Source organism: Pomacea canaliculata, linkage group LG9 (assembly GCF_003073045.1).
Source record: "Pomacea canaliculata isolate SZHN2017 linkage group LG9, ASM307304v1, whole genome shotgun sequence".
NCBI lineage: Eukaryota > Metazoa > Mollusca > Gastropoda > Architaenioglossa > Ampullariidae > Pomacea > Pomacea canaliculata.
Window position 1 is genome coordinate 16,305,067 of NC_037598.1, and position 24,998 is coordinate 16,330,064.

Sequence of the window (24,998 nt, forward strand, 5' to 3'; positions counted from 1 at the left end):
TTATCTTGAGAACGAGTGCTTGTTCCCTCCAAGGCAGCAATAGCTGCTGCTGCTTTTGAAATATTTGTTGTTGCGAAATAAACATCTTTTAAAAAATGGTTACAATAAATGAAATCCTGCCTTGAAATTGTTTTAGTCCTCAGGTGACAGCCACCTGAGATGCTTTGCAGTATAGCACAACTTTGTAGCTTAGTGGACATTCAAAGCCAGCCTGCTGTAGCCAAAGTCTTATGTATGGTGTGATGTAGTTGAAGTATTCAGCATAGTATGATGTCAAAGTATTCAATGTGGTGTGATTCAGTTAAAACTTCACACTGCAAGAACGTAGCTAAACAAAAACAAGTAACTAATCACAGTATATTTTAATGTCCTATAATTCTCAAATCCAGTTCTATGTGAATTGCCATAAAAGTACAAAGTAAATATGCGGTAATCATTCAATCCTTTTCTCAAGAAAGACTGGTAGAAAATGAAGGATGCAAGGTCATTCAGAAATGAAAGGGTATGAAAAGGTCGGATCACAGGACTTGATTTTAACAAGGGCTGAAAAACGATATTGGCTTTGGTCACAAAGAAAAACTAAGCTTGGGCGTATTATGGGTAAAACTTAGATTCAACACATAAACAGATACGAGGTATGACACGAGTTCAACAATCGGCACAATGCCTTAAAAAAAAAAAATAAGTTCACATCACTAAAGGGTCTGAAGTTAAATAAAAGGCGTGGGTGTCTATAGACCTTAATGTCAAGAGTCTCGATAGAAGTACAAAATGGCAGGAGTGCCAACAAACAGGCGCACACTCAGATACACAAGCCATCATCTATTGTGGTGAGCTACCTAGACCACTAAGTCTCTACATAACTCGCTAAATCGTTGATGTCTATAATTTTTAAGTTGTAACCGTTACAGCATGATGCTACCGCTGTCACAGTGACCTCACATCGGGACAATGATCCAAAGACAGCAGATGATGCCAGAGGTTTTATACAATTTAAAACATTCAGAGTTAGTTCTCACAGAGCACCTCCGTTATTCTTCAAACACGCGCAAACATTTTCCACCATTTTTCTAGTAAGTAAAAGTGGTAAACAGCGTGTTAGGGCTATATATGAGGCTGACCTAGCTACGAGATCGTTTTCAGTAATGGAGGATGGGAACACGAATGTCACCTGACTGACAACTGTTGCATGATGTACACTTAAACGTTTTGTATAAATATGAAACTGCTGATCGAAATGCAAGTTATGGAAAAACAAGGAAGAGAAACATTGGACCAATGCTTTATTTTGGTTTTAACTTTCGATAGCTGGAGCAGCGCTTTCACATTATTTTTTCTTGTTTTTCGTTTCAAAGAGCTGTTAGAAAACAGAAAATAGCTATGGGGACGTTAACTGAATTACGTACATGTATTTAGCCTTACAGTGAGTGTTGTGAGAGAGAGGAAATAGCTATTCTTGTCTCTATTACTAATGGGGTCGCCATCCACATCATCCATGACCTTTGATTGCAGTGCTCTTTACTCTTCCTGCGACGTGGGGCTATTGACGTACTTGCTTTTATTGTACAGCACCGGACTTGGATGTCTTGCTGCCTTGGCCATGATATACAGGATCAACGGGGCTTTGAAATTGTGTTCTCCTTCAACTTTCTTGAGGTTCAACTTCTATTTTAAGATAAAATGTTTAGTATATACTCCCCTAGACTCGTTTAGACCCCACAATTAGCGCAAAAATCCTTACAAGATCTAATTATTGACTAACTGTGTGTTGTTTGGGGTAAAACCACTTCTACTTGTTTTGTTTGGGATCATGCGTGCCTACTGCGATCGCTGCTGTCGACTAGCACCCGACAAATCGGTATACAAGACATTGAGACATTAACAGACCAGTTACATGAGACGTGGGACTACTCTGCGATGGCAGCACTCACAAGAGGGTGGCCATTAACTCCTCTAATTTGCTCAAGAACTCCTCAAGGAACAGCAGTTGTGACGCCGGCTCTCGGCGCTGAGAATGGCTGACTAGGACACCGGAAGCAGACGACAAGGAGCCGCGCGCAGCGATCACGTGGCGTACTGACGTGCAATGGAGGCTGTGAGGGAACAACCGTGAAGACGATAGCTGCACTCCTGGGAGCAGTACAGGCGGCCGTTGCGCAGGATGAATGGCTGGTTGAGCAGTGCCCGGGCGCACGCGTGGCACGAGAAACAGTGAGGGCATGCGTGCCAGTGCAGCGAACCGTGCGTTACGCCAGGTGCGTCGTCTGTGATAGGTCGCTGGCAGGTACTGCACACCTGTACACACATTTACACTAACATTAGTTCATTACATCACAGTAATATACAATACTGGTCGCTGGCAGGTACTGCACACCTGTACACACATTTACACTAACATTAGTTCATTACATCACAGTAATATATAATACTGGTCGCTGGCAGCTACTGCACACCTGTACACACATTTATTTACACTAACATTAGTTCATTACATCACAATAATATATACTGGTCGCTGGCAGGTACTGCACACCTGTACATAGCATTTATTTACACTAGTATTAGGTCATTACATTAAATTACAATAATAAACAATACTGGTACAATGTATAAATTTAACAATGAATGTAACGCGACAGTTTGCTACTGATCGTTTTCGTCTTGTCTCTATTCTCAGAATAGATCACTCGGAATATCGTGTAAAATGTTTAAACTTTATTATCCTGAACATAGTATGTCAGCTTCGATGAAGTGATGTCCAAGATTCTGTCGACTATTATGTAGGTTTTGTTAAAAATTAGACACAAAACACTCCTTAGTACCTTGCTGTATAGTTTGTCGAAACACACCATACAGTATGGGTTATCATCCTTGGCAATGTATCGCTGTCCTGCCAGAGGACTGTCACAGCTCCAGCAGCAGAAGTGGTGCACGTGCCACGAGCGGCCTTCAGCTTGTGTGTATTCACGCGCGAATATGATCTGCAAGGTCAGAGAGAGTGCACAAATAATCTTTTTTTTTCCATCCCTGTATAGTTGTTCTTTATTTTGCGTTTGAAGCTATTGTTACAGACTTCAGTATGTCGAAGATATCTACCATTTCGCTTAGCCTGTGTAAAAACACCGCAAAATAAGGCAAAGAGCATTTATGTAGATACAAAGCTCTAAGTCAAAATGTGAAACGAGTTTTATAACAAAGCCAACCTTGTTAAGCGCTGAACACATGGGGCCGTAGTTATCAAGCGAGGGTAAGTCGTTTCACCAGGGCAGAATGTGAAAGTCAAGGAAAGGCGTCTTGTTTTCGTAGTTACAATGGTATGCCCACACCCCGCGGATATAACTTCATGTTTCTTTCTTCCAGAGAATCTTTGCCACTGTTGTATAACTACGACTCCTTAGGTAAAAACATCTTCGGGGTCTGGACACCGCTTTATAACTTCAGAAACAAGACCTTGTCCTATCGTTCCCAATGTTGATCGAAGGCAACGCCTTGCCCTCGCTTCATAGCTACCGCCCCTGAGGTACAACTGATCTGCACGGTGCTTACCTCATCACTCGCAGAACACCTGGGGTACAACTGATCTGCCCAGTGCTTACCTCATCACACGCAGAACACCTGGGGTACAACTGATCTGCACAGTGCTTACCTCATCACACGCAGAACACCTGAGGTACAACTGATCTGCCCAGTGCTTACCTCATCACTCACAGAACACCTGGGGTACAACTGATCTGCACAGTGCTTACCTCATCACACGCAGAACACCTGGGGTACAACTGATCTGCATAATGCCGTCCACAGTACAGGCGCGAGTCCCGGCCGAAGTAGATGTTGTCCACCAGAAGCTGCCTGCACGTGCTGCACGTGAAACAACCCGGGTGCCAGCACTCTCCTGGCAGGCGGGCGGCAATCACGGCTGGTGAGCCGGACTCCATCTTGACCTTGCAGTTGTGGCATTTCTGGTCCACGAAAAATGAAGAAAGGAAAAATGAAAAGAAAACCTGCATGGTGACATTCATTCACAACTAGCACATCGGATAAATCACAAAGCGTTCCCGAGTGGTTTCAGAGAAACATTAATAATAATAATAAATCAGAATTATGTTATAACGAGATAATAATATATAATTAGTCTATATTTCATTATAACTTAGTAGTTGCTGTAGCTGACCATGAGATAACTCTGAGAATAATGATGACTAATGGAGACAAAATGTGTACTGTGTAGGCAAGAAAGCGAGTGCAACACAATTTTTGGCATGAGTGCTTCGGTGATGAATATCAAAGTGGGTGTGTCCCGAAAAGCAGCAGTTATATTTAGAGCGTGTAGGGCATCGCTTAGAAGGCTCATCTTAAATTATTGTGAGAGAATGTTCATCTTTGGAAGCCTGTCAGATTAAGGAGTAGATAAGAGCTGGTAATAGGTCCGGGCTTCAGGCTGCGATGAAGTTACATTTTATTTTGTAATTTTAAATTGCAGTATTTTGTAATTTTAAATTGCAGTATTTTGTAATTTTAAATTGCAGTATTTTGTAATTTTAAATTGCAGTATTTTGTAATTTTAAATTGCAGTATTTTGTAATTTTAAATTGCAATATCTCAGGTCGTGAGATCAGTATTCTGCCTCTCGGAATTTGACTGAAGGGCTGCTGTGAGTAAAGCAGTAAGCATGCATGGCGTCGATCTGACTTTCTAAAAACGAGTTCATCAGTATTTAGCGTGCAAGAGAAATCGTCTACTGAGAAGTGTCCATTTAAGTTGCTTTCAGCTTGCTTGCAAGCGAGTTCATGCGATGGTCATTCAACATGCTTGGGGTTCACCCGAGTGACGTTCAGAAGCCAAGAGAGCCCAGATTCTCTCGTCATCCGGGTACTTCCCGAAACGACATGACATTTCATGACCTATCCTCTCAGCCAGCACAGCGCGGCGCTTGGTCAACTTTATTCTGCGCGATGGTGACCCGATGTTGCCAAGACTACTGTCGTCAAGCCCTGCCTTGTCCACGAGACTCGTGAGGCCGGAGAGAGAGGTAGAGAGAGAGAAGCAGACGAAACTCGTGATACGCGATCATCAAGGCTTCAAACGAGGCAGCTAATCGTGTACATGTCGTCAGGGGCTGTTAATCTGATTTCAGGGCTGTCCTTAAAGACGGGTGCGATAGTCTGGTGTGCGTATGTGTGTGTTTTTTGGAGCGGAGGGAGTTGTTTAGATACGATTGGAAGCCACACTAGGCCAAAAACTCTTTATTACTTTCAGAGTTATTTTTTTAAGAAAGACATCAGACATCTGATGTAACAAGACCGGCCTTAAAGTGCTGGCGCTGTTGTGTTGGGAGTTGGAAAAGGGAAGTTTGGTCTCCTCCAGCAGCCGAGTAAGCGCAACTCACGCCGGCTCATTTACGTCACCGACGACGGCGCTGGACGAATAAACGGCTCGGAAGCTCCTCCGCCCACCCCCACCTCACCTTTTCCAACGGCTGATCTGCACCCGAGATTTCTGCTGTAGACAAGGTTCACATAAACATAACAATTATCGCCTAATCAGTTTTTTCCCTCCACAAGCTAATTTCATTGGCCTCGCTGGCGCACTCTGACTAAAATATTTACTGCTCTTGTCATCCGATCTACTCGACCGCCATAGAGAACCTAATATTACTGTCAACCTATTAGCATCTGTGGTGCAAGGGTGAAGTTTACGTTCTTCTTCCTCTCGTGTGTCATACACGCGTGCGTGTGTGTGTGTGGACTGCCTGCTTTCGCGTCTAGTTTACTACGTGAGGGCGGACTGGGGTAGGGCTTGTGATTTACTGTGTGAGTGACGAGAGTTCAGCCGAGGGCGAAGATCGTGCCGACACACATCATCTCCGCGGTGGTCTGCTCCTCGGAGGGAGACAACTGCTTCTGTTGGCGCCTGGCAGCAGTAGCTCCCCCCGCTGACCTCCACCAACAATAAGGTCACTTGCTCCTCTTTCGCTTTTTAAAACTCGACCGTGAGAGCGATTGAACATGGAGGGGATGGGAAGAAGGTATTTGCAGCAGGAGGGAATGCAGCAAGTCGAACAGCTGCTCGCGCGCCTGTAGTTTACGCTCCTACTTTTCGTGGCCAGTCACGGGGTGAGTTCACATTGTCTACAGGGAGTAAGGGCAGAGTCGAGGGAGGGCCCGAAAGAGGGGTTTCCTGGCGGAACGAGGATGGGCTGGCACGGGCAGAAGTCAACTGGTGGAAAACAAGACGAAGATAAAGTAGCGAGAGGTTTCCAATGTAACGGCGTCCCCCTTTCCCCCCAAAAAAAACTCAACATGACTCACGGCCAGATCTCAATCACGTGCCACGTGCGCGCGCAGCTTTCGTCGGCCGATGAAACCTACGTCAGAGTGCCAGAAGAAAGAGGCGTATGGAAATGCAAGGAAGCCAGAAAGCCTTCAAGAAGGTTCCTCGTTGCCACTGATGAACAAGTGAGATTGCACAGCTACCTCAAGTTATGTGAACGGCAGCCGTTCCGGCCCCTCGTCAACCGATCTTCCAGGTTCTTCCTCCTGCCCACGTTTTCACTTTGGGTTTTTTTTGTTTTTTTGGGTTTTTTTTTTCTCTTTACATTTGGAATCTGCGGTACTCTTTTCATCCGGGTAACTGGGAAAATCCGGGATCTGTGTGAACCTCGTGGACTTTCTACACACCCGACCCTTTGACCTGCTGGGGACAGGCTTAAAACTCAGAGAAACATTTCTGCTGGTTGAACATTCCCTTCTGTTACTACAACTTCTGTTCTCGTGATTTAGGGAAATTACTTTCCTATACTAAGGTCATTAAAACAAACAAACAAACAACCCCAATTTGGATTCAGTGATGCATTTCTTTCTGCTTCCGTTGACGTTTGAATGATTGCAACGGCGGCGAGTGGAGGAGGTTTCTGCGATACAAACAACAATACACACCCATATTGCTGCATCCTCCCCCACAGCACCACTGCCCCTATCTGGTGCTAATCTCTGCTCGTGAAATAAGATACTGTTTGAGAATAACGGTTCAGTTGTTAGGCTAAAGCAGCCTCCTAGCAATCAGCTTCCATCGTTTTAGCCTGGTGAGGCAGACGACAAAAACAACAGATGTCACTGCGCACAAAAACTGGGGGCAGAGCCCATTGCAATCTTTTCTTAGCAATTACGGTTGAGAGACTGATGGAAGGCAACACTTGAGTTCTACTCACAGCGCGAGCTCGGCTCAAGCGCGTTCCCCACCGAGCGAAGTGTACGGAAGGCGAGTTATGTCTTCTTTTCTTTTTTCAAATTGTGGCCGAGAGATAAGCGTGACAGCCGCTGTAGGTGCTAAACAAGACTGATTGCACCTGCTGCGGCATGAAGACGTCGGCCGTCGTGCGTCTTGCCCGGCACGCGCTGCGCAGCACCGCTCCGTGGCCGGCACCCGCTACGTCTGTCGCTGTACCTGACATCACGTGACAAGGGGGAGGTAGGGGAGGATGCGAACAAGGCTGCGTGCATCGCGGCCCATGACGGTTTACGACCAGCCACTTGAAGTTGTCAGAGGAACAAGACGTGCTTAATAATTAGCGAGTGCTCAAGGCCTCGGTGTTCGCTCTCAAGGAGTTCCGAGCAGCTTGTTCTCCTCTCCGTCGAGCCGCCACCATCCCACCCGAAATATTTGTTTTTATCCAAGAATGAAAAATCACCGTTGTCTGACACGTTTTGTTTTAAAATTATGTTATGTACCGGCAAAGCAGAAACTAAACCCAAGTTCGTAAAGCTTGGAACAACATCATGCAGACAGGAGTGGAACCATTGTACTCGTCATGCATCCCCCATGCTTCCTCCCGTCACTTGTAGAGTGCTGTTCACTGCAACACGTGAGTGTAGTTCAGTGTAATGGCTGTCAACAAACAGACCGCGTTGTTAACAAAGCATCAGTTGTGACATATAAAAAGCACGTGCTATCCACAATATTGATAAACACCACAAAATACAGAACAAAGCCACAAAAGAATACAGATGCACAAACCCGCCATTGTTATCGTTCCGATAGCTTGTAGTTTAACAAACTGTTAGTTTAACAGAGGGAAGGTCAAGATGGGATCAAGAGTGAGTTCAACCCGTTCATGCCTCTAAGATAAATTAATGTCTCAGCGTTGATGTCTCCAAGAACAGTTTACAAGAAACTAAGACTGTCCTCACAGGATAGATGTCGGCCAAGTGTAAGAAACATGTCAAGCATACGACGTGTGCCGCAGGACGACACCAAGGATACTCACCACGATGCCGGTGGAGGAGACCTCGCCGATCTGCCCGATGCCAGCCGCCTTCTTGCGCCGCTTGTCGATGAACTTGTCGTACTTGGCGGCCTCCTTTTCGCCCAGACTGGAGCAGAACCGCGGGTCCAGGTCGTGCAGTGGCAGTTGTCGCTGCAGTTGTCGTCGTCTGAGCTGTGCTGCGAACTCCTGCTTGTCCTCGGGCAACATGGAGATGTACTTCTGGGACCGCTGCAACACATCACTGGATTGTCAAGTGAAGACTGGCTTGGAGTAGTAATCTATAAACTATCGATCAATTAATTAATTAACAATCAAATTTCAGAAACTTGTTTAACCCTGTTTTAACCTCATTGGCAACAGGTGAAAGCAGCGAGTTGAGGTCGAAGTATCTGTCCACGTGGTCTGCGTGAGGTCTTGTGACAAGAAAGTCACAGCTAGGGGATGTACCACCTCACGGTCACGTGACTACCTTTACCTACCCTGCTGCGCGAAATTTATATTTTCCCACCAACCTTTAAGACGATAGAAATGATCGCGAATAATCTTTTGTCAAAAGTTGAACAAGAAAACTTTTACTTGGAAGAGAAAAATAAATAATCAAAACGAGGGCTAGGAGAGGAACCCACGTTAGGGGTCTCTGTAGGTCAGTGTTGACAAAACAACAATTACATTACACTTTTCATGTGACAGACTATCAGATGACTGCATGTCCGTGAATGAGGTCAGTGTAACGGGGTGTGTACGAATGAGGTCACAAAGACTGGAGGGAGAGAGAGAGAAGCATGTTAGAGCCTTGGAGAAAATGGAGGGCAGAAGAATGTTGTTGTGTGAAGAAGAAAAGAATTTGTTTCTGTGATAGCATCGCCAAGCTGGCGCCATCAATACCCGAAAATAAGTAGTTCTGCACCTGCTAAGACAGAGTGGAGACTGTTGTACACTCGTGAAAGAAAGAAAGCTATTCGCCTCCAGGATAAACCATTGTTGTGATAGACCAAGCTGGCATATTTAACCCCGATGGTGGGGAGGATCACATCCGTTGAGAGGAGGTTAGACTGTGTCGTATATTGTTAAAAAGTGTTATTCTGTTGGATATTATTTGAGTGACGAGAGAAGACTTCACTTATTTCTTTATCTGAAAGATGGCAGTTGGATTTCCTCTGACAGAATCAGACGAAACCTTTTATGAAGTCATTATGCTGCGAAGAAAGGGAGACAGAGATGTCGAGAATACTCTAGGGACAGACGTCACTTCCTCTTCTATACACGATGTTCAAGATGGGCGAGTGGCTACAAATATAACTGAAATATTTTGTTGGGCTGAGCTACTTGGTTAAAGCAGCCCCGCCACTGTTGATATACACGTTATCACAAACCTTTTTATCATTCATGTGCGAAGAGAACTAAAAACGGAAAAGCACGTGATGTGCGTGGGAGTGCGTGGATGCGCGCGTTCTAACGGCCGCTTTTTCTTTGATGTAATCAGGAACTAATATCCCTGGACTGCTGGCAGACGATTTTTTTTCTGTTAACTGCTAAAACGAGGCATGAGACTACAAAACTTCCGGTTTAGTCACATTCATGTGTCGGCCATGTTGAGGGATGCCGCGTGTAAAAATGGAGAGAAGTTTTTTCTCCCTCCATGGAGAGCGTCCGTCCATCGTGCTGCACCCAGCATGCACCAGGCCAAACAAGCCCCCATTTTGATGCCGTGGGCGGCAGCGAAATACTATTTATTGAGGGCGATAAGCACATGGGAGCAGTGGCGGTTGGCCGGGCCCAGGACGACAAGATCTGTGGGAAACGCCACCCAGGCTCCCGCTCCCCTGCGTGCGATACCCGCGTTCAAAGAAATATCTTGGGATACTTTTGGCAGGCTTTTGATATACACTCCTCCGACTCCGCCTTGTCAGGATCTCACGTGACCTGTATTGAGAAAGCCAGGTGATTCCTGTGATAAACTCGAGTCTAGTGCAGCCTTATTCAGTTTTAAACACAAACAAACACACTTTGTTTGAAGGTGGATGTGAGGTGGACGTGCAAGGCAACAACGATTCCATAGCACGCCCTCTATGTGAGTGTGCGAGTGTGTGTGAGTGAGTGTGAGTGAGTGTGAGTGAGTGTGAGTGTGTGTGTGTGAGAGTTTGTGTGTGTGTGAGTATGTGTGAGAGAGAGAGAATAGGAGAGAGCTCCTGCTTTCAATTCGAGGGCGATATCAGGAGTACAAGGTTCCGCTTGTCAGTCGGTGCTGTCTGCTGTGAGGTGAGACTTGTGTCGGCTCGTCTCGCGAGATTTCAAAGCGTGAGACCAGCCCCCATGCTGGCATCTTGCCACTCCTCCGTAACCCCGTGCATGTCATCGCCGGCCTTATCTGTCTGCAGCCGATACAAAATCGCAGAATAAAACTGCACGCGAATGTTGGGGCTGGCAGGGAACGGCAGCTCTCCTCGATCCTCCCCACACCCACGTCATCCCCAACACTTTGATGGGCACGCTGACCTGACACACCAGTGTCACGTGACACCCGACTACACTGTTTACAGCGTCGCCTCCATTACTCCGGCTTCACCGATGACATCACTTCCGTTACTCCTGCTCCACCGATAACGTCACTTCCGTTACTTCTGCTCCACAGATAACGTCACTTCCGCTACACTCTAACGCAGACGACGTCGCTCCTGGCTACACCCGCACTTGCGCGAGTTTTCCTTCATCGCCATCATGTCCCAGGAATGCACCAAGAAACAGCCGGATCTTTAAAAAAAAATTTTTTTAACGTTTAATCTTTCTTTCCTTTCTGAAGGCATCTTACTCGTCGAGTCAGCTGACTGGCCACAGCGATCGCGCTAATACATTCCTTCAAGCGTGTCTTATTCCGCTTGCCTGAACTTGGCAAACCCAGTAACCAACCTCGCTTCCGCTTGTAAAAAGATTCAGTATCGTAATCGCCCATCGGCCTAATAGGGATAGCAAACACTGATGCCGCAGATGTTTTCTTGCTCTGACAGTTTCCAATATTTATGTAAACGTGTCAGTGCTCCTCCCCACCTTCCATCCCCTACCGCTTACGTAAGAAAAAAAAAAGGTGTGTGAGGGGAGAACCTTCTAGAAAAGGGGGGGGAGAGTTAGGCGTGAGAGGGAAAACCTGGGAGCAGCGATCTCATCTATGATTGTCGGTAGATGAAGCCATTTACACGCGGGTGTGATAAGAAACGTCTCTCGTTTGCCCTCGGCACGACCGCTGACGTCTGACGCTCAGGGCCCTAGCACCGCCATCTGTCAGGCAGCAGCATCGCCACAGTCGTTGTCGTCACGGGACGGCCAACCTGTTCTCATCTACTCTTCATCTACCTCTTACCTCTCTGCTCCATCCTCACATCCATTCCCTCACGCTCCTCTACATCTTCTTTAGCCATGTCACCTCCCAATACAAGGTGATCAGCTCCTCTCTCTAATATTATGTTGCATATCACGTCCTTGCTTTCAATACAACAAGCTGTAAAGTACCCCTTTAATGAAATATCCTACAGTACCCCTTTATACTGCCTGTGACGTCCTGGCTCGCACCCCTGACCGTGTTACTGAAGGTGAGCGCGCTGCACGTGCAGTGGAGCCTGACGTGACGGCGAACATATTGCTGGCGTGCCAGGAACGTCAAGTCACGGAGGAGGGCAGGAATGACCTGAATGCTCAGTGTGTCTTTCATAAAAGAGCTACTTTATGGCTGACGAGGTTAATGGGTTGTAGCAATGATAACCTCAGCAACGTTGCCGAGAGTAAACACGCCAGCTGCTGGAGATAGCGCCGCTCTTATCGCGTGGCCAGCAGCGCACGCACGTCAGGATGCGCGTGCAGTCTCTCCAGACGCCTGGCTGCCCCGGGGCACGTGCAGCTCGTAGTCGCCGCCATCAATGTCGCATGCAGTCAGGGCTGTCACTGCCCAGGCCGCTGCTGCTGCTGCTGCTGGCTGACTTGATGGTCGCGAGGCTCCGGACTCGAAATACATCCAACGGACTGACTTATCATCTGTTCTGTGTTCACGGTCATCCACGTTTTGACTGAGTTGGCAGTTAACATCTTAGGACATTGGACTTAACATCTTAGCGTGTGGGCAGCAGCACGTGGGCATAGCCAGGTGTAGTTCCAACAGTCAAGAGTACATTGCGGGTGTGAAAGCTCATCAAATGTCGGCAAGTATTTTACTCAACCAGACAGCCTCGAGCACCCCCTGCTGGATGGGGTGGGATGGCTTGTCTGTGCCCGAGGTTGTTAGAGCTGCAGCAATGTGCGTTATTCGCCAAACCTCGCACGAGAGTAACTGTACCTGTACCCAGGTATGTGTGATCTCACCCAGGTATGTGTGATCTCACCCAAATGGGGCCGCCATTCACTGGCTGGCTGTCGCATTGTGCACGTGCCACCCGCATAGCACGTGCGTCTTGTCAGACAGTTAGGGGCAGGCAGGGGCTGCAAAGGCACGTGACCCAACAGTTCGATAACTTAACTCCTAACCCACAAGTAACAGGCATGTCACAGGTTTCACTAACAAAAAGTCGGGGGGTGAACTGCGGGTTGCACTGGTTCAGCTGAGGGAAGTCAACCTGCGAAACGTTCTTGAGCTCCGCGGCGATGAAATGCTCAGCAGAGGAGCAATGAAATATATGACAGCGGGGATAGAAATGTCTTTTTGCCCGCTCCTGGCTGCTTCCTTCCCTCTATCCATCCATTATCTACACACTCGGGTATGGTCTGCAAAGCCGATGCATTGTCTACTCTCGGGGTGCTGCACCCCAGGACTTCTCTGCCAAGTCCTCTCCGGTAGCGCAGGGGTTCTCGCGTGACCCGAACCGTTAAACACAAAAACGAAAGAGAGAAAATTGGAAAAAAAACCGATAGGAGGGGGAAAGAGCATGTCAAGGGGCGAGAAGCTGCAATGCACTGGAGGGAAAGGTTTGAAGTTAAAGGAGAAAGCAATGCGACACCTCCGTACATCAGGCAATGGAAGTGCTCAGAAAGTTTTTCGTCTTAAATTAGAAAAAGTCTGGGATGCTCAGAATTGCACCTGTGGTGCTTTTTGCTTTAGTCCATCACCTCTATTTTATCCTCTCTTTTTTTTATCAACAAGGCTTTATGTGGGTGCGTGTTTCGCACAAAGCTTGTACATGTTTTATAAGGCAGGGTTGAGGGCTGCATTAATTGCTGTCATTAAGTTCTCGCGCAGTGCTTTCACCTTTCCCCTCCATCTTCTCGTGTCGATGACAAGTTCTGCTGATGAGGAACACAGTGATAGGCTGTATCGCCTCGCAACTACGTGGTACTGGGGATCTCTCACTCTCACACCCACACACCCCTCACACACATACACATCCTCACAAACACGTACAAATCCACACACACACATCCACACACACACGGGGTGGCAGGGAGAGTGGATTGAGAGTAAGCGGAGGGAAAAAGCATCATACCACGCACCCCAGTGTGCACCCGGGTTTTGTCTCTGGCTTTTGCATTCACCTTGAAAGACCCGCCGACATCCTGCAGCGAGTGGCCCCAGCCCTCGCCCACCCCGCTTCCCCTCCCTGCCCTGACTTAACGGTCTCGCTACCGGCTGCTCACCCCGGTAATCTCTGAGAATCACCCATTCCTCATCACACCACGCCATTTTTCATGTTCATATCTCAAAGTACCATTCAGCGTAGCCTATCCAGCATGTGAACAGGTTTATGTTTACCTGTGTAGCAGTTGGCGTGTATCTGTGTACACGTCTATCTGTGTCAAGTGTACGAGTATTGGTTGTCGTGGGTTCAGATCTCGTCTCGGACACGCTATTTTTTTTTTCTGCTGTTTTGCCATGATATAGTCTTAGCTGCTGGCTCGGAGTAAAACACTAATTCCCTCACACTCCTATTCACGAACCAGCAACTGATAGACGGATTTAAATTGAATGTCGGTGGAGAGAGAATGTGTGTGTGTGTGGGATTGAGAGAGAGAGTTTGCCAAGTGCTATAACAATTCTATTTGAGAGGTTTTTTTTCGGAATGCATCTTCAGCCGAGATAATTTTTTGGCAACACCAGACCTACCATATTCTCACTGATGAGCCTGGAGATGACAACATCATTCTGCGGTGAGCACATCTGGGCCAGACCTCCCGGGTCGTGGATGCTGAGCTTCTCTAGCCGCGCCATCCAGTCGGCCTTGCCATCGCGTGACGTCATTGTGGTATCGAAGAGGAGGCTGATGGGCCGGAAGTCCATGTCATCGGAGGACGGCAGGTCATGGTCCTCCTGAGGACACCGGCAGTTCTTGCAGACTTTGCTGGAAAATAATTGTTATCCCTAATGGTCAGAAATCTTACAAACGTGTGTCAGAGAGAGAGGGACTACAATGGACACACCCACTTTCCCTCACCACACGTTGACACTCATTGTGCTCCGTGCCACACTTTGATGATGATGATGATTGATGATGATGATTGATATTAATCATAACATCACTTGTTAATAAGTGTGATTTGTGCAGATTGACCGGCAAAGAAATATCTCTGAAAATATTCATCGAACAAGAGTTAGTCAAGAGAATACTTCATGGCGACTTCGGGAGCTTTTCAGTCTGGTTTTAAATAATTGTAAAAGTACTAATTTAGTTAATTGTGTGAGAATAATCGCCAAGACTATGCAGTCATCTACTGTTGTGAAATAATGAAATCATTGTAGGCAGCATGAATGTGACTAGACAGAATAATATTTATCATTCTACAGATCTCTCAGCTCCTCAAGACACCAGCAAACAAGCCATCCTTTAAACTGTTGCCTGCATTACCAGGGCCTTGAACTCGCCAGCAAAACAAAATGAGATTCAGGTGCAACGAGTTAGGCAAAGTGAACTTGGAGTGCCGCCATCAGTGCTCTACAGCAGCGACACCACCACCGACACCATCACCGCCAGCAAGTACAACCATGGGCACATCTCGTATCATCGTCACAGTCGCTATTCCAAGTGCATTACAGATAAACGAACTTTGTATTTTTAATATTTAAAGCCAACATAGATAATCTTGGAAATAAAATAATCAGTGGCAATAATAAATAAAATAAATGATGATGACGATGACTGCGATAAAGATGATGATGACATCTGAAAGCTTTCCAAAAAAACAAATTTCATTTGGCTTTTAGCTTTCGTCTGACATTTCTGCTCCAGATGGCAGCACCGAGCCGACTGTTGCCTCCCCACCCCGCTACCCGCACACCCCTTAGCTGGGGGAGAGCCAGACATAAATTGAAGGTAAGTATGACAGGCGATGGGGATGACGTGAGGGCTGTTCAGTGGAGCTGAGTGCGTGTGTGCGTGTGTCTGTGGGTGTGTGTGTGTGTGTTGCTGAAGGCGGTGTGCAGTGCTGCTGATTACCGGAAGTAGTGGAGGTCAAGGCCCGGACACCCGTCAATACACTTGAGGCAGCGGGGACCACTGCTGGCACCCATCTTGCTTTGTTTCTGCAACAGCCAGGCGCATGGCGAGAGTAATGTCACGTGAGCACGTGTACACAAACACACAAACACACAAACACTTGCCTGGTGGTTTCATGCAATTATCTCACCCGTCTCTCTCTCCCTCTCACACACACACACACTGAAATAAACTTTGTGTTTGCAGTCAAACATTTCCCATATAAATGTAGACACATGGCTGGACATTATTGCAGAGTGTGATGAAGATGAGGAGATAACGACTGTTGCTGTGAAGACAAACTTCACTTTTCTCAGCTGCAGTGTGCGGTGTGGGGAGGAATTGTTTTGAGCCTGCGTGTGAGGCAGGGGTGGGCAAAGTACGGCCTTCGCCAAAATATGAAGTGCACTTATTTCCATCTTTCAAATCAGACTGGGTTAATTTGATTGAAATTGAATTTGTCAAGTACAATAGAGTTAGAAGTCGGCAATCTGTGAAATTCTAATACAGACAAAGATAACAAACAACACGGCTGACATGTCTCGTGGAATCATTAGAGACCATCGTGGGGCGGCTGGCTTTCAAAGGAAAAGCTGGTTTTAAAGTTTTATTGTGAGCGGATTCAAACAGATTCACTTTACACAATACATTCGGCAAGTGAACTCCATTATGTGTTTATTTGTTGTCCATTCCATCATCACTAAGTTTGCGTGGGCTTCTGTATTTTCCCGGCCCTCCGAACTGTTTAGGTGGTCCAAGACGATTAAAGATCCACCTGAATGGTTTGCGGCTTTTCTAAAATGAATTAACGGATGGGTTTTGGAGGCTGAAATTTACAGGTTGGTTTTATACCGCCTATATCTATTGATATCTGAAAAAAAACGTTGCTATTTAAAAAAAGGTTGGTATTTAATCTCAAGTACAAGTATTTAATTAAAGCCGCGGACTGTCTCCAGTTTGTTGCCCTCGACTTCTGACCCCCATTAGTGTTTCTGCCTTGATTCCATCCCTTCTGAAGAAGTTTATGCTTTTGTCAAGTTTTTTTGTGGTGAGCTTCCAGCTTGGCCGTCGGTGTTAAGAGTGTTTATCATAAAGCAGACTGTATTAATTGTATTATTGTATTAAAACTGGATTCATTTTTTTTTTACTACAATATGCATCCATCCCAGAACGATTAGTCAAGAGCCTATAAGAGTCTATACTTTCCGGCCAGGCTGTTTAATAGCCTCTTACAGGCTGGTCAAGCTGATAACCTCTGACCCAAGTGTGTCCTCACGTGAGCCCCCTGTGAGCGCTCAGCATCATGAGTGCTCTGTGTGTGTGTGGAGGAGGAGGAGGATGGGGAGGGAACTCAGTACCGAGGTCCCCGGAGAAGAAAAGGAGGAGGAGGAAAGCATGGCCGTGTCACGTGACTTGCTGAGCTGGATGCATGCACGTGCTCCTCGTCGTCAGCGTTGAGCGTGAAGACAGTTGGATGATCTTATCGTCTGCTGCACGCAAACGGCACGGCGCAGCGTTTCTGGCTGATGCTTGTGTGATGCTTGGTTGATGCCTGGCCTCACAGCGGCTTGCCTGCCTATCGAGTATGGCCGTGATAACGGCCCCCGGCCCGCGAATCTTCTCTCACCTTCGGCAACTCTCACGTGGGGCCAGAAGAAAAAAAAAAACCAACAAACAACAACAAACAAACGTGCAGGACTTGCAGAAGCTACACATTCCACTACTCCACATGGGTGGCTTTAGTGTGACACGTTGGTCACCCGGGTGAGAGGGTCACACTGGCCTCTGGAGGGACATCAACGGTGTGACCTAATAATGACCAAGAACTTGTTTACCGATGTCAACATGTCCAGCGGACCAGACATGAAGCCTTTGTAGCACCAGTCTGACAAAGTTCATGAGGTGTGAGACAGGAACACACACACGCAGGCACATGAGCTGAAACACAGAGACAGAGAGATGGAGGAGAACCACAAGACCAAACAGGAGGAGACTGCGAATGCCTGTTTGGTTTACGCGTTGTGGGAGTCGCAAGATGTTGATGGCAGCATGCTGCACTGACTGTTTGAAAGTGCCAGACACAGTGTAAACAACTCAATAGATATGTTGTGACAAGCTGCAGGTCTGTAAGTAACACTTTGGCGAGCCTGACTTGCACATGGCCAAACATGATGTGGAGGCGAGAAGCACACCCGACATGTTGTGTGGGTAGTCACAGCACCCGGATGAGGATGCTCACTCTGTCATTAGCGATGGAAGAGGATGTCTTCTGGGGTGGACAACGAGACACAGCAGGTTGATGTCCAGCAGCCGCATTCGAGAACAATATTTTAATCGTTGTAAATAGTATGGGGACTGATGTTCCTTCGCCTGACCGGCTGGAGGGGACTAGCTCTCTGTATTATTTATTATTAATAATTTACATAGCGCATGTCCCCAGGAATCTTTCAACTGCCAGACTGCAGGTGGCCAGTGAACTGTGTCATTCCAGGAAGACACGGGCTGACACTCCGAGTGACAAGCTGCTCATCAAGGGCCTGTCAGGTAGACAAGACTCCTGACGCCCTGACTGCCGATAAGAAAGTTGTTTACATTCGTCTCTGGCTTGTGTGTCAACACGAGATGCGAACCTCTCACTGTGCTGTCTGCTACTCAACGGTCCTCGTGCTCGTGTCTCACCTCCTTATTTCTTATTGTAATCACATTTCACCTCGCTACAGCTAATTGTGATAATCAAGCTGACTAAGTCCAGTCTCCGATGTTTTATGTACAAGGCAACTGAGACGAATCTCGTTTGTTTGTTTGTTTGTTTGTTTGTTTGTTTGTTTGTTTGTTTGTTTGTTTGTTCGTTCGTTCGTTCGTTCGTTTGTTTGTTTGTTTGTTTGTTTGTTTGTTCGTTCGTTCGTTCGTTCGTTCGTTTGTTTGTTTGTTTGTTTGTTTGTTTGTTTGTTTGTTTGTTTGTTTGTTTGTTTGTTCGTTCGTTTCGTTTGTTTGTTTGTGACACTTTAAAAGCCGTTCTCAAAGTGAATGTCGAGGCATCTCCATACACCCGAACACTCTACCCTGCCAGGAGTGTAGTCAGGGGCTTCTTTCCTATCGCAGGGCATGGACGTTTGATGAGGGATGTGTGCTACGATCTGTTGCTTTGTAAATATAGTTTGTTGTGTTTTGCGGTGGTCAGCAGCAGAGAGAGCTAGTCCCTCTAAGTAAGCAGGCAAAAAAAAAATAAATCATATGCGGGAGGAGAGATCCGAACCTCAACACACCATCCTCGCTGCTTGGATGACGAATCCATAGGCACACAAAGAGATAGTTGTTGACAAGACATACTTGGTACAATAAACACACAAAGCTGAGAGATGTTGCAATACAGACATACAATAGACACACACAAAATATAATCTGTGGGACACAACGTGGCGCCTCATAAAAGCACACGTGTTACAATCGGATAGGGTTCCGTTGAACCACTCAGCCAGCCTTTAGAAAGAGTTGTGGAAAGTGCAGAGGGAGTAAGAAAGGAAAAGAAGTTTCAGGTTACCAGGGGGTGCACTTCCCACAAAAGCCGAAGTAAATCTAAATGACATGCGAACAAAAAGCGCCATGCACGCGCACCATACAGCAGCCGTGGCTCGGGGTCGCATCCCGTGCACGCAATCAGCCGCAGCTGTCTCATGAAGGCTTCCCTCCCTGCTTTATTTACACACCACTTGATGGAGATGGAGACAAAACAAAGAGATGTTTTTAAATATAACTGAAAGCAAAAACCAACAAGAGAGAGGTGAACATTGTACAGGGAGGCAGGAGGCGGAACAATCAAAGAAAAATGGATGATGGGATGGAGGAATAAAGGAGGAGTGAGAGAAACTCTGGCGGGATGTAGGGAAGAGAGGCGTATCTGCTGCTGCTGCAGTTTCATCACTTGCGAAACTCATCACAGCCGCCAGCAACGCGTACAACTATCATGGCTTAGTAGGTAGGAGAGATTCTACACAAAAGAAAAAACAAGTTTCACCAGATGATGATTCACTTGGTTTTGTTGCTCGTTTTTCACTTTTATCTATTTTTTTCTGTTTTACCTCCCCACCCCCCAACTCTCAACCTCCCTTCCTCTTCTCTCGCTCGCTAGCTCTCTTACTTTTATGTTCCTGTTCGTTTTCCTCTCCGTGCTCCACTCGCGGTTGTCGAAGTTCATCATGTCTGTCTCAACGAGGTTTCCAGAGGTTGAGTCACGATGTACTGTAGCACTGCGCGCGGGGCTCGGGGGGCTCGGGGGGCTCGGGGGGCTCACTGTCATCACTGACGTCAGAGTCCGGACTACAGCCGGGTACCTCTCACCCACACCTCGCTCTTCTCACCCACACCTCGCTCTTCTGTTTAAACTGCGCAAATTTTGACTTCTGACACTCGTACCCTCCCGCTTCCCTCCCTGACTGGTGAGCACCACGAAGGTTACTTGGCATTGACAGCGTTTCACTCTCGCTTCTTTTCACGGATTAAAGTTTCCTTTTCTCGGCATGACTCAGCATGAGTTACATATTCTGTGAGTGTATCTGCTCGGTCCCAGCAGAGTTGTGGAAATATCGAATGGAAACCTCTCAGCCCAGGACAGAAGGCACAAGTGAACGAGATCATTCCATAGCATGATAATGTCCAAGTAAACCAGACACCATAGTTCCATAATGTCGAAGTCTATTAGAGATACGTTTTGTAAATTATTTAATATTTTTTTTAAAAAGAAAATGTTTCCTTTCCTGTATCCACAAAGTATAATTTGTACAACTTTAGAAAGTATAAATGTTGACATGTCGTTGGGTACATGTTGACTGAACACCCGCACCAACTGCCGGCCCCAAGAGAGATCGGAGAGGGGGATGGGACTAGTCTGAATGTGTGCCAGAAAGATTTTAGAAGGAAAAATATCATGATTAAAGTGCATCTAACAGAGGATGAGAGAGTTGTAAGGTTCTCGTTCATCCAAAGAGGCCGGACTTGCCTGGAAGTGCATGCTTTCCGGTTTTGACTTCGAACCTCTTTGGGAAATACCGACCGTAACCGGTCTTTCCCCACCATACTCCTACCTCTGCGTTCTTCCTGTTCCTGGAATTGTTAACTCTGTGTGTGTGTGTGTGTGTAACTGTACATTGAGTGTGTGTATGTTGACTGTGTGTATATGTATGTTGTCATTGATTGTGATGTACGTCTCTAACACACCACGAACTTGTATTACTGGACTGCTGGCAGACGATTTTTTTTTTCCAGTTAACTACTAAAGGAGTGTACAAAGCTTCCGGTTTATTCACATTTCAGATTAACTACTAAAACGAGGCAGGAGTGTACAAAGCTTCCGGTTTATTCACATTCTTTGTTTAAGCTCGCCGAGACTAACACAGAGAACTTCGCAAGAGGCTAAGTGTTGGTCTCGGCAGACAGACAGCAGTCCACCTATACACACGTCCGTGATCGCACGGCCTCATTCCCTCCTGACCTCTGTCCCGAGCACCCACCTTGCGTCTGCAGGAAAATGCGCTGTATAATCTATGATTATTATTACTATAATATACATTTAGACAGATCCTGTCATCAAGTGATGTAGTTCAATGTCTGGGTATCGGAAGCTTGCTCTGGGTCACGAGGGGAGACGGAGGTTGTTGCTCAGTAACGCAGGAATACTCGAAACCAAAACGCAAAGACTACTTTCTCATGTTTCTCACTGTAAAATTATTTTCGTCTGGTCTTTCTAGTTTTTTCGCACAGAATTTTCCTGCCGGTCGTCTTCAAACTGCGCTTGTTCGGGCTTGAGATCCTCAGTCATGGAATTCATGATGTTTAATTTTATTGCTTCTGGCAAAGAGAGCATTTTGTTGAAGATCACTTTTGTTTCCCCTACCCCACAGTTTGTCCATCCGACTGCTAACATCAACATCAACATGAATATTAACACACTGGAGTAGAGTGTCCGTGTTGTCGGGGAGCCCTTTGTGGTACATGTGACAAGTCCTCGAGAGATTCCAGTTTTAAGACTTGTACCCTTCTCCATGCCCTTTGACCTGCGACCTACAGTCTTGTATTTTCTGAAGTTTTCCCGAATGTTGTTTCTGTTGCTAATTTTGCCACGTCCACAGGTGATGGTGCGACTCCCGCGTCTGCCTGCGCGTTACTTATTTTTACAGAAAACAGAAAACGAGCCTGATGAGGACTGCGAACAATCAAAGGGCGAAAAACTTCGAACAATCTAGGCGAAAAAAAAAAAACCCCAAAACCCAAAAAATAAAAATAAAAAAACTGTGGGCTGATCTCAAAAGCAGACAAGTTTAAAGTGTGAGCAAGCCCTACAGTCTCTCCCGTCAGACGCAGACAGCAGCATTGAGAACGTGCTCCTCCCATCGCCTCCTCTCCCCCTCCCTACACTCACGGTAACACAAAACGCACGCGCCACCCACGCCAAGTGCAGCTGAAGACAGCTCCCCGTGCAGCTCCTGCAGGAAACAGAGTGCGACAGCGATTGTCCTGGCGACTACAACGTCCGGCACTTGCAGCAGATGTCTGGCACCGCCCCTCGCCCACGGCTTCCCACGTGACTACAGAAACCGTTGATGTTGCCCGCCCCCCACTCTAGTCCCCCTTACAGCAGGGTATCCACCCGGTCTGGCTGCTCACAACTGTCAGAAAATCGACAATAATAAGCTGAGGGACGCTGTACCCTGTGTCATACACGTTTACAATAATGACTAGCACCCAGTTACACAATAACTGTCTGTCGCACCCACGAAGATAAACAGCAACAGACAGACAGTTACTGTCGGAAGACAGATTGTAAAGCAGCTGTCGGAAGCTCCACAAAACTGACTGTTCACATAAATATCACGCAACATGTTGCGGGGGAGACCAGGTGCGTAACAGTTTATAACTGCAGTCAGCGGGGCGTTGAACACCCGAGATAACCCGACTGCTTAACCCAGGAGGATGAGAGACTGCCGCATGCACGTGGCGCACTCTGCGAGTGTGTTTGAGGCTGTGAGAAAAGCTGCAGTTGCTGGTGGAAGTGACACTTCCGCTACTTCACGCCTGGCTAAGCACAGTTGTCAGCAGTGAAGTGGAGGGGAAGGAGGTGTAGGAGGTGTGGGTGTGGTTTAATAAATGCAACACTTCAGGTGCGCATTGTTCAAGGCCGCGGCTGGATGCTGCCTCCTGTTGCACGTGCATCGCCAGCAACAGTTTAGTGCAGTGACTGATGCAGGTGAGGGTGGGTGGGATACATTCACAATCTGGAGTAGCGTTTGGTGCAGAGGGTTGAGTGGGAGATGGAGCAGCGACAGTCTGTAGCAGGGAGGGATGCTGGGGAGTGTGTGGCATGACAGTCTGGTGGCCTGACAGAGGGACTACAAAGTATGACAGTGTACGGCATGACAGTGTACAACATGACAATGAACAGTATGACAGTGTACACAATGACAGTGTACAACATGGCCGTGTTCACCATGACAGTGTACACAATGGCGGCCTGACAGAGGGGCGAGAGAAAAACAAGACAACCTACGCCAAGTCTGTTCTCATAATTACACAAACTTGTCTCAAAACAAAAACAAACACCCACTGACACAACATTTATGATTTTTTTTTTGTAAAATAAATAAAATAGTCGATGTGATACCTCTGGTGCTGTGCGTTTACGACCCACGTGTAAGTTTAGTAAAAGGAAGATGACAGCAGACTGTCCTTCTCTATCACAGACATTCGTGTCTCACCTCCCGACTGCCGGCCTTCAGTGTCTCCATCTACTGTGTCCTTTTGTCCATCTCATGTGGCTGTAATTATGATGTTCTTTCCATCTATCGCGCTTTTCACATGTTATTAAGTCACAAACAGCTCTGTATGTTAACTGTACATTGAGTGTATGTGAACAGTACATCGACATCGTTTTTTTTCTTCTCACACATCAGAAAGTTTCACCTCTCCTGGCAGTCGCCACTTCATTGCCTACAACTTCCTGAGGATGGAAAGCTTTGGGGTCAGAATCCTTGCCTTCCAACCAGTGTTCAGTCCAACCATCTAGGTAGAATGGACTGTAAACAAACCCAAACGTGCCCCTGCATAGTCCTGTGTGCCCCTGTATGCCCCTGTGTAGCTCTGCACACTCCAGTATGTCACTTTATAGTCCTGTTTGCTGTGTGAGTTGGTGTTGCTGGACTAGGCTAGAAGACGAGGAGGTAGGTAGAGAAACAGAATGAGAGATGAGTGACAAATAAACAAAATACGTCCTCCGCAGTTTTCTGGGTGCAGTCAGCTGACCTACTCAACCAGAAGGTGAGAAACGTTGTACTTACCGCATGCGCTGTGACGTAACCTGAGGGGACGTGGTCCATGGCTGCGGTGGAGGGTGTGTGTGGAGGGGGAAGGTGATGTGCAGGTGTCTTGTCAGTCACAGACACGATGGACCGTCTTGAAGTGCCTGCTGTCAGTGCCGGAAGTGACGTATGTGTCGCTGGTACACGCGCTTGGCTTCAGCCGCCTAACCACTCGGCCATGTGCTTGAGCAAGTTCGCTGGTTGACGGCCACGCTGGTTGCTATGGAGCAAGGCTGGCACTCACCACGGTTACCCAGTAGGTTCCAGAGTTCACCACGTGCTTGTCGCTGAACTACTGTCACCCCTCGTGAGCTTCACGAGGCAGGTCCTCCCCGCACAAACCCTTTGACGGAGAGCTTCAGCACCTCGTACTCTCTACCCTTTGAGGTTGAGCTTCAGCCTCGAGCATCTCTCGTCAGCGGCGCCTGTGTGTTCACTTGCCTCGTGGCCTCCGGCACCGCTTCCCGTGACGGCAGCAGGTCTGTAACTGACGGCACGAGCGCCAAGTACGGCTCCCAAACAAACGTCAGGCGTCAACAACTTTCCGCAGCGGGGCTGGCGGCGAGCGGGCCGGCCTCCAGCAGCATCCACGCCCGGCCCCCATAGCCCCCACAACCCCTCCCCCCCTACACACACACCTTCTTGTGCAAGGTGTGCACGTCTCCTTGATTCAACCCCACCCCCCTTTAAGTCGTCGGGGAGCCGCCGAGCGTGAAGCTGGTGGACGTGCTGGGGGCTTGCACGAGAGGCTGACGTCTGCTGCACGCACACGCACGCGCGGCACTGACGTCACTCACAGTCCACCCTCTCGTACGCGGGTGCAGCAGCTACGAGGGAAGGAGGCGGGCCAACTCCTTGGCATGCCCAGCGGGAAGTCCCTGCAGCAAGTCCAGCGCTGTGCCAGCTCCCAGACCCACCGTCAGCCATTCTTCTCTTCCTCTC

General features: G+C 47.4%; 1 protein-coding gene across 1 annotated transcript; it reads right to left on the reverse strand.

The window, feature by feature from the left end:
• Window positions 1-343: 343 nt before the first annotated feature.
• LOC112572486 (testin-like) lies at window positions 344-24,670 on the reverse strand. Its single transcript, XM_025252191.1, has 7 exons — window positions 24,036-24,670; window positions 15,670-15,755; window positions 14,343-14,577; window positions 8,264-8,491; window positions 3,747-3,959; window positions 2,823-2,981; window positions 344-2,295 (listed from the first exon to the last, which is right to left on the reverse strand). The coding sequence occupies exons 1-7, from the start codon at window positions 24,072-24,074 to the stop codon at window positions 2,065-2,067; spliced, it is 1,191 nt and encodes a 396-aa protein (XP_025107976.1). The 5' UTR covers window positions 24,075-24,670; the 3' UTR covers window positions 344-2,064.
• Window positions 24,671-24,998: the final 328 nt, after the last annotated feature.